Here is a 10,602-nt window from a genome sequence, read left to right on the forward strand (position 1 = left end):
AGACTTCACCTTTTTTGTAAGAATAAAGAAGGTGTGAATAGTTTCTTTTGTCTTTTTTGTCAAAACAAACGATGAGAACGGTTCTTTTGAGGCAAAAATATTCGCAGAATCAATTGTTACAAAATTTGTATATACTTTGATTTTTGGTGTAAAAAAATTTGAGCCTCAAATATAAGAACAATTTCATGCTAAGCACGTAAAAAGATTGGAATAAGAATAATGCTATTCCTGGTTCTTACGAAAAGTAAATGTGAGTGATGTTGAAAATTCGCAATCTCGAATGACACATTAGATAAAAAAATATTTTCCTGCGCGCCGCTTTGTGAAAAAAACAATACAAAAATTTGCGTTTAAAAGGTTTGTTTACAACTTTATCTTGATCGTGTATTGTTTCGCATTCTCTCAAAAATAACTTTTGATCTCTAAAAAGAGGCTCTTTTAAATAAAGATTAAACGAGTTTTTCTTTGAAAATGTTTTGAGATTTTTTCATGAAGGCTGTGCTGTGTACGTGTCGAAACAATAGACCTTTTCATAAATGATTGCGTAACTTTGCTTCGTTGCACGGAAACGAGGCAAGCGGTGCTTAAAATTCTTTACTAATTGCTTCCAATATGATTCTTTGTTTACGCTAACAACAGATTCAAAATGCTGCGGAGATACATTATTATGAGGGCGATATTTACATAAAAACGAGTTAACTCCTTAATAAAAGGCTTTATCTCTATAAAGTTACGCATCTTTTGACATTAATAAGCGCTGGCATTCTGAGTTTGAAGACAAGATCTGTGGAAGTGTTGGTTTTGTGACAAGCTTTATTTCAGAAATATTATATCTAAAATTTGTAAAAAACAGTTATTTTAATAGCTAAATCTCAGCTCAATATGGATTTTAAAAAACACGAGTTGGAGATACCAGATTTTGATGATTATTTCAAAAACAACATGGTTGGTAAGTAACCTTAAACTTTTAAGCTAGCTAGCAAGAGAAATTTACGTTTTAATGGAAAAAAGTGATTGTTAGGAAAACGAAAACTATAAAAAATGTATATATATAGGTTTTTTAAATTTATGTAGATATGGATGCCATTACTCTCACAGAAGATGATATTGACAACCCATATGTAAAATTAAATGTTACAATGCTTTCAAAATATCCTATGGAACATTTAAAACAGTGGTTAGTATTTAGAGGAGACACTCTACGTGGTATTCACACACTAAAAGATGCCCAAGTTAGGTAAGTGATATTAAATTGTAGAGAGAAGCTGAACAGAATTATGGCTTTATTATATTGCAAACACAAATCTAGAAACATAAGAAAAGTGGAATGTTGGTAATTACAATTTCACAACAGAAGTCAGAGCAACCTCAATAAACTTGGATTTTATAATATTTTCATAGAAAATTATTTTACATGCTTTTTTACCATCATATGTGTATGTAGCTATTTATATATAATATATATTCTAAAAAAATATTTTCCTAAATTCAAGATTTTGTATGCATAAAAAGCAACACATTTGTATTCAATGTATTTTTCTTCACTTTAGAGTATGGAACTACTTTGAGAATAAAAACAATCAGAAGATTGTTGATCCAACACCTGATAAGCTTTGGATTAGGAAAAAAGCAATGGAGCTAGGAAAAATTTTAAAACCGCTTTGGAAAGAAGGCTCACTACCTGAAGCACCCTCAGCAATACAAAATGATATGAAAAATCCATTGGACCTCACTGGCTGGTCAAAGTCTTTGCAAGGTGTACCTGTCTTTACCGTTACGCAAATGACAGACTATCACACAAAAGTAAACAATACATTTGTTGAAAAGGCTAAAACAATTAAAAAACATTTTGCAAGAGGTGAACAATTTGTAGAAGAAAAATACATTGATACCAGCACAATATATGTCAAACAAGACAATAATATATTTTGTATAAAAGGTATAGCTGCTGCAAGTTTAAAAAAAATGAATAGATGGGTGTTTATTGTACTTAACAAAATTAATGGTGAAGTTGTATTTGCACATTGTCAATGTCCAGCCGGAAAAACCGGCACATGTTCGCATTGCTATGCCGTTATGAAACTGTTAGCTAAATGGGTAGTTGATGAATTGCGTATGATTCCAGAGCCTAAAGCATGCACATCAATGCCATGTGTTTGGAATGTACCGCAGGCAAGAGAATATATGCAAAAGCCACCTGTCTCAGAACTAACCATTAAATCACCAGATTCAAAAAGGAATGCCACAAATACTAAAAAAGGAATTACATCTTCATTGTACGAGCCAAGATCTGAACATAACAGAGACACACGTAGTGACAGTTTGAGAATTTTGCTTGACAACGTCACTAATTTTCATGGCAAAGCACATGCACCAAAAATTACATCATTTTGTGTAAATATAAAGATGAAGGCACTGCAATTTTAAACTCTACACAATCTATAATGCATCGTACGTTTGCAAATCTTTCTTTCATACTAGCTGGCATATTTTCTTGAACTTGACTGCGGGAAGGCCAAATGCATATTGTTCCGAGCTTAACATACATATAATTTACCCACGTTTGAAAAGTATTTGTTACAGTACCTTCAGACACTTCAAACAAATATGATAAATGGCAAACATCAAAGTTTCTTCGCATTCTAACAAGGGTCAATAAAAAACTTTCAAGAGGGGACAGCGTACGTGGTCTACCTCTATCACTAAAACCTTTGACATCTTGATTATTGTAAAGAATAACATTTTCTCCATTTTGTCCTGGGTTTAAAAAAATTAATAATTCTTTAAACACTTCGATGTTTGGTATGCCAGTGTAATGTTTACATGATGCATCAGATGACAAAACATTTTCGACAAATTTTATTTTAACTGTAGAAATTTTTTCCATGAGTTTGTGTTTCAACATTTCTATCTCTTTACACAAACTCTTTTTTTCTTCTGTAAGCTTTTCAACTTCTTTTGACAAAAAAATTGCGTCTGGTTCCTCCCTCATAATAAAGTCTGGCTCAGCTACAAATTCAGTGGAATCATCCCCTATATCAGTCTCATCAGGAATTAGAGTGGATGTTTCTCTAAATTTTTTTCGAGGAGATGGTCTGTTAACAGGAGCTTTTCTTTTGCTAAAATCCTCCACATTTTCAAATAGTGTAGGTTTGGCTCCATCTCTCAATCTGCGGCGTGTCCCTCCAGGGGCTTTTATTATATCACTTTTTGCAAAGTGTTTTTCGCACAGCACAGTATGGCTGGTTACTCTAAAGTTGTCTTGTCCATCAATACGTTTAATTCGGCTGCACCACACTTTCCTTGTTCCTGAATCTTTCGGAAATTTAAAAAAACTTATGGTTGAAGATATTAATTCATTTTCAAATTCAACCAGGCTACGATTATTGCATCCCCAGGCAGCACATTGCTTTCCTTGAGATCTTTTATGTTTTTTCTTCGTATTTCCCTCCGACATTTTGTTTACAAAAAAGTTTAGCACCGCTTGTCTCGTTTTCAATACGAGGCATACTATTGCGCAATAATTTATGAAAAGGTCTATTAATCTGACATTTAATTTAAAATTTCAGCATGCGCTCCAAAAGTCCACTCCATTCATTTAACACACTGGGTGCTTCTACCGCACTGTTTGTCTCAAAAGTCAAAATCATTTCGAAATTTTTATGATCGATGAAGGCGCTGCAGTTTATAGTAACGATGTTCCATAACTTTGACCAATGAGCTTATTTTAATCGGCGCCTGTTTTAGTTTGAGTGTGTCTTTTTGGACTTTGCGCCACTGGAATGCACGACCGCGTAGCGCGTCTTGCTTTGCGATTGAAGTGGACTTTCTGACAGCCGATGCTTGACTAACGGCTATGAAATTGAAACGTGGCAAATTTCATAGCGTTCGTTACCGTTTGTCATTTTTTTAACAACCCATCATATTCCCTAAAAACTTTCTTGGCTATTTTTAGTATCCGGGGTCCTTGCCTAGCTTTGAAGACCTTGAAATGAGACTTCACCTTTATTGCAAGAACACTTGGCAGAAACCATTGCTAAAGAACACGAAAAAATTCTGGCCCAATGTTAAAAATAAATTCTTTAACTAAAAATGTAAACATTACAAAACACGTCTTTCTACTCTTTCTTCACTTTTTGAGAAAACTGTCGCTCCTCCGTTCGTCTCCAGACCTCATGCGCCATATGTATAAATAACTTTACTGTTTTTTTTCTTTTTTCCCAAAACAAACAATGAAAACCTTCTTTTAAGGCAGAATTTTTTAAAGAATTAATTGCTACAATTTTTGTACGCGCTTTTGGGTCACAGAAATTTGTAACGCACTGGAAAATAAAACCAGAACAATTTCAGGCTGAATACGCGAAAAAAGTTGAAATAAGGATGAAGCCAAATTTCCTGGTTTTTCCAAAAAGTTTTCAGGGACTTTCAAAAACTTGATAACGTCATAACTGCTCAGAGGCCAAGCGACTTTGGGCACGACGATGGAAAACGAATGTGCAAATTTTCTCGGAATCGTCATTTCAACCTCCCTAGCCGGTCACGATCGCTTTTACAGTTGTGTAAGCCATGTGAACTACGTTGATGACGCGCTATTTGTAGCTACTGCGTTATCCACATTTTAAATCAATTCTCGTGACGACCCAACTGGGATCCGGACGGTCAGGAAAACAGGTCAAGTTGATGATGTTACTTGCGAACCACGATTAGCTAATTTTACACTCTCGTATATATTTTATAGAAACAGTCTTTACAATTCCTTGTTGGATGAACTTTGAAATTCTTTCCTCTTTTGCAATACACTTCGTACCTACCTCGTTACCAGAGGATTTTACCTTTTTGGTTAATTTGGTAATAACAGTTTAGAGACCAAGAGACCCTAGGGACAAGACTAATTGTGTCCGGGATAATAGGAAAACAACTCAAAAACTTAAAATATCAATACTCCCAAATGACATGGATTTAATTTAGCGATTGGTAAAGTGACTTTTTTGCGCGAATTTAATTTGGCGAATTAAAAATAAAATTTTCTCTACCCCAAAGTTTTTCTGCACTGAAAGGTACTACATGAAGTACAGAGTTTATTAGGCACATAGACGCATAGATGCTTAGAAGCATGTAGACAAGTAGATCGCCCTCGTCCCCAGGGTTTTTTTGATTTTTTGATATGAAAAGTGACGTCGTCACCTCTATAGTATATGTAGTATATATACATAGCCAGATACATGTTCCATGTCGAAAACAACATTGTTCACATTTAATAATCATTGCATACAAAGTGAATATGCATGCGTTCATACGGACAACCTAGTTTACGAGTTTATAAGAACATTGAAGCTTAGTTTTTACCAAAAATGAATAAAATGTTAAGAAACGAACACAGACAGTCTGCATTACTTCAGATTATAAAAACAAAATAATGTGAGTCTGTGGTAGAACTAACAATTATTTCCAATAAAGTTTACATTTTTTTTACTAATTTACGTGTATGTTTTCACCTTGAGATAAGTGTAACATCATTTTTTAATCATAAAATTGCGAACATTTGAGACAAAAAATTGTAAAAAGAGTAAGTACATCCGTCTAAAATTTATACATTCTTATACGTGCATACCACCCTTGTTCCCAGGGACTTTTTTCTTTGTCATATAGAGAAGACTTATCATATCAAACATCAAAGAGGCAAAAATTCCTGGGAGCGAGGGTGCGTGCATACATAACCACATTACGCGATTAGCTTCACATTCGCTGGTTATGAACGTGCCACACCATAATATTAGCATATCATATCACATGGTAAAAGAAGTTAATATATTTAAATGAATGGACACTCATTGATTTGTCATATGTATCTACGTCACTCATAACAAATCATCTTCATAACGAGGCTCAACCCAAATTATTATCCATGAGAAATGTTGTTGTGATATATTTACATCAAGTTGCCATCTATTTTATCGCTTCCTTATGCCCAACCAATCATATTCGCCTTAATTTAAGCTCTCCTCCGCTGGGTTCATAAATATAATAATTAACTTTCTCCTGCAATGAAATGAGAAAAATCTGGAAGGTTAATCTCTAAAATTATGGAAATTACCATATAAAGACAATATTTCTGATCTTCAACTTCATGTTGTTAGTTACTTCATGTTGTTAGTTAGTTTCAACACCAAGGAAGAGAGTGATATTTGTGGTATGTTGATTACGTTAACGAGCATGCAATTAGCAGCGTAATGACAATGAATGTAGCAATATCTTTCAATTTTTAATTGTGACAATAAACAGATACTGTATTTTTTTCGTTGTTTGAAACCTTGTTATGAAATACATGGCATAAACTCGAATGAAAGATATATAATTATTATTAGAGGCGATAAAGTGAAGAGAAAATAGATAGGAAGGAATAAATAGAAGTGATAAAGAAGAAGAATCTACAAGAGTAAAAAAAGTAAATATCTTTTTTTATGTTGGGATGGTGTTTGTATTTGACATAGAAATGTGTCTTTTAAAATAGTTTATTTCCATTTAAACAAACAAGTGAATATAATTAAATGCAGGGATTCGTCGTGCAGAAATTATTTAATAAACAAATTTATAAGGATTAGCGAGACTGATATCTACAAGATAATTTTTTCAGGATTCTTATTTGTATACTCTTTATACAAAATAATGCTGATAATTACTGTCTTCATTGCAATTTCTATAATGTAGGTACTCTAAACATAATAATATGCCTCCCAGGGGCTTATTTTTTAAAAGTGATTTAAAGGGTGGGTGATATTTTTTAAGGGCTACCTTTCTCTTTTGCCACTGCCTTGGAAAAGTGGTTAAGGGGATGTAATGCATGAGATCTTCCTGTTAATTGAGATGAATATTTTGTTTTGTTTCACGTTTTTAGGGTCTAAAATTAACGTTTTTTATTCGTTACGTCATTTGTTTATTAATATCGCCTTATTAGTAATCAACGTCATCGTGGACGTCTGCGGTGATTGTCATTGCTGTTGTCGTGTTTTTGTTGCTATGTTACCATTTTTACGATTCATTAACCTCATCATTTGCAACTTTAAATCAGCATATCATTAACATCGAACTTTCCTCGCTCTTCCACAACGTGGGCTGTCGTTTATTAAAACGTTTCATAAATTTATTTATTGTGGCAATCTTCAACGAAATTGTTTTTTAATTTGCATGACAAAGCCTGATCAGATAAAAGTATCCATTGTATAACATCACTTGGAAACTTACATAAGACATTAAATTTGTTTATGTACTAACTACAAGTTCTATCAGAAGAAAAAGAAAATTCATCGTCAATGATAAGTCATGGCTTTGGAAAATCAACATTGCCATGAACGTTGAAGTGGCGTATTGAAGATGTAATTTAAAGAATAAAGGCAAAGTGGTTCAATCATAGTTACGTCTCAATAAATTATTTGATGATACATTCGGGACGTTGGATAGATAATCAGATTTTTTTTCCATTTACTATGGATATAAAATTTATCGCTTTCCCTTTTTTTGGTATGATTTTTCTTTGCTTTATCTCACTAAAGATATGTACACATTAGCTAGCCCCATGGATTTTTGCTTTTTATCCAAAAAGAGAAATAACCTTAGGCACTAGGGTGATCAGCTAGGATACAAAATATTTCGCAGTCTGAGTAGATGACTCCAAATCAATTGACACACGCTTTTAGATTGAACTCGAAATATTGTCACGTGTGCAGTTGTGAATTAAACAATACCACAATACCATGCAGCAACATTCATTTGCAGCACTATTTATAAAAAGGGTTTTTGGGATTTTAAGAAGGCAATTCACTAGAGATATATTTGCTTCAGATGTCAGAACAACGTATTAGTAACCATACCAGCTTGAATTTTACCATGGATATCAATCGTCTTTTTTCTCCAGTCCCTTGATTCTACTGTGATAGAATACTGTTCTCGGGAAAATGAATGTTATATTGAAGAAGAACTACTTTGTTCATCACTAACACACTGCCTGGCAGTGAGCGGGATTTGATCTGCGGTCCCCAGAACTGGGAGCCGCAGACGAACCCACTACACTACGTGCCGTAGATGAATGTTGTAGCTTTGTTCACACAAATCATTATCCCACTTCACACGCTTGTTTAGGGAACACAACAAAAAAAGACGCAGCAGGTGGAAAAAAAACAGGTGGGTATTCCATAGTAAAAATCTTGATATATTTTTCTAGAGAAATTTAAAACTTGAAAAATGAAGTGGACACCATTGGTTGTTTGGGTATTGACTGTGGTCATAATCCTGATCGGATTGGCTGGTTTATTATCCGGAACTGTTGGGAATTCTTGGTGGAAAATTGATAATGAAAAGGAGAAAAAGGACGTTGGTTTGTGGCGAGAATGTTACCAAGATGAAATCAATGGAACATTTTCAGATCAAATTTGTACGGAGAGAATGAACCTTTTGGAATTCAAAGACAAAGATGAAAAGGCTGTTAATAGAGGTAAAGCTGCTTATCAAATTTTTATTGTTTGCAGGGCTTGTTGAAATTCTAATAAACTGACTTTAAAAAGGTGACCCCACTATTGTTGTAAAGCTATTTCTAAATAAAATGTATTCTTTATAAATATTTATATTTTTTTAGAGAAAGATGCTGTGTTACTAGTACTGATTGTATCAGCCAGTTTCTCGTTTTTCACCTTTATATCAATACTATCCATGTTGTGCTGCCAAAAAGAACTTGACCAATGGAAGTGCGGAGCACTGATTACAACGCTGTTCGCATTTATTTCAAGTATGTTTTGCTGAGACTTTAAAATGTTTTCCTTCCAGACAGTAGGTCGATTACCAAAACATAGAGTTTTCTTCATTTTAAAAAAACTTAAAGATACGATTGAGAGCATAGAGAACAAATAAAATTCAAACGGTTTATTCCTTATTTAAATTTTGCTTGTTCTTAAAACATTGCTTAAAGGTACCGAGAGGTTTGTTCCAAATAACTTTTACATCTCCGGTCAAGTCGGGTGATTTTTTTAAATCTATCACTACCACTTAGATCCTTTAGTTTCGTTAAAGGCAGGCCTAAAGAGATGTTTGGTTGGTACAGATTTTAACTTTCCAACATACTTTTTATTTTCACCACAAATGCATTATATTTTTTTTTCATAGCAATATGCGGATTTGGTGCACTTGTGTTCTCCGAGGTAGAGCTTGATGAGTTGTGGGAAAAAGGTTACGAACGCGGTTGGTCAGTCATACTAGCATGGGTTGGTTCAAGTTTGATGGGGTTAGCCTTCATACTATCATTTACTTTGATATGTGTTGGCGCCAAAGAACACGAGTCGAATGGTGAGCCATATAAACATACGAATGGTTACAATCGAACAGGGATTGCATCACGTGGAGCTCATGCTAATCCCGGCTACGAGATGAAATAATAAAGAATTTGATATCCTTTCGTTTAAGGCTTCTCTCCACAACACTGAAAGCGTGTTCATTGACTGGTAGAATTTTCCGATAAGTAAAAGTAGCATCGGCTCATAATTTTTTAAACATAGGATGTTCTGTTAGCTTAAATATGTGCGTTCTTTATGCTTTTTTATCCGAGATATCTTGACTGATGGAGATTTGTCTTTAGCGATATGTGACTAATATATCTATGGCAACGAAAAAACAATAATTAGAACGATATCAAACTATATGTTTTGTTTCCAATATATATAAAATAAATGTATTATAAGTAGTATTATAAATAATAAGGGAAAATTTCCATGGATTTTATTGTCGTTTCTATTGGAGTAATCTTAAGTGCTTCTTTAATTCGCCTGTGGTTATAGGGGAAAACACTCTGACTTTATTTTAGTGACGTATTTTTACAATATTATTGTACATTATATTTTAATTACATTCTTGTAAATTTTATTGTGTTTGCTATATATGACCCTCAAGAATCTAATACTATGAGACTAAGAAGATTCGCTCGAAAATTATGGTGGTTTATAGTTTTGTTGTTTTTTTGTTTCAAAAGGAGCTAGGGTAGTGAGGGCTATAGGGAAAGCGCCCTACAGGTATTACAATTCCTGCTTAAAAGAGTTAGAAACGGTTCCAAAGCAGTCAGTAGCATCTAAAGGTACTAACTTTGACACGTGCAGGAAAGCCATTATTTATGAAATATGTCTCCAAATGGTCACTGTACATTACTTTTGTTTTTCTGTTTGTAAAATTATTTTTAAAAAAATATTTTTTGTTTTTTATTTACTTTTCGATTTGTTTTTGCCAAAGATTTTTGTCTATTCCTTTCAAAAACGGCGTATTCAATCGTATGTACCCTATTTCTCCGTATATAAAGCCCATTTTTCTGAATTTCTGTCGATTTTGAAACTTTAAATGTAAAAAACGCTTCTGTCTCAAGATGTATTAGCTTGTATTTTTTAATACCCTAAACAGCAAAAAGTTTGGAAAATAAACGAGAGAAATCATTTTTCTAACAAAAAATTGCAAGGAATCTAGACCAAAGTTTAGTTTACAAACAAAGAGCCTGTACTCTATCTGCATATCAACATCTGAATCATTTTCATTATCGAGAAAATGGTTTGAAGTTTCCGTGTAAATATGTTA

At 33.6% G+C, this 10,602-nt stretch overlaps 3 protein-coding genes across 3 annotated transcripts; 2 read left to right on the top strand and 1 right to left on the bottom strand.

Moving 5' to 3' along the window:
- Window positions 1-526: 526 nt before the first annotated feature.
- LOC130641346 (uncharacterized) lies at window positions 527-5,414 on the top strand. The gene is made up of 3 exons (XM_057448114.1): window positions 527-949; window positions 1,075-1,237; window positions 1,551-5,414. The coding sequence occupies exons 1-3, from the start codon at window positions 883-885 to the stop codon at window positions 2,425-2,427; spliced, it is 1,107 nt and encodes a 368-aa protein (XP_057304097.1). The 5' UTR covers window positions 527-882; the 3' UTR covers window positions 2,428-5,414.
- On the bottom strand, window positions 2,431-3,457 carry LOC130642245 (uncharacterized). The gene is made up of 3 exons (XM_057449334.1): window positions 2,975-3,457; window positions 2,558-2,911; window positions 2,431-2,439 (listed from the first exon to the last, which is right to left on the bottom strand). Exons 1-3 carry the CDS (start codon window positions 3,455-3,457, stop codon window positions 2,431-2,433), a joined length of 846 nt encoding a protein of 281 aa, XP_057305317.1.
- A 538-nt stretch (window positions 5,415-5,952) lies between the features above and the next one.
- Window positions 5,953-10,242, top strand: LOC130641348 (uncharacterized). Its single transcript, XM_057448115.1, has 4 exons — window positions 5,953-6,445; window positions 8,219-8,488; window positions 8,630-8,779; window positions 9,154-10,242. Exons 2-4 carry the CDS (start codon window positions 8,239-8,241, stop codon window positions 9,420-9,422), a joined length of 669 nt encoding a protein of 222 aa, XP_057304098.1. The 5' UTR covers window positions 5,953-6,445; window positions 8,219-8,238; the 3' UTR covers window positions 9,423-10,242.
- The last annotated feature ends 360 nt before the right edge of the window (window positions 10,243-10,602 follow it).

Source organism: Hydractinia symbiolongicarpus, chromosome 4 (genome assembly GCF_029227915.1).
Source record: "Hydractinia symbiolongicarpus strain clone_291-10 chromosome 4, HSymV2.1, whole genome shotgun sequence".
In the NCBI taxonomy this organism is placed as follows: Eukaryota; Metazoa; Cnidaria; class Hydrozoa; order Anthoathecata; family Hydractiniidae; genus Hydractinia; species Hydractinia symbiolongicarpus.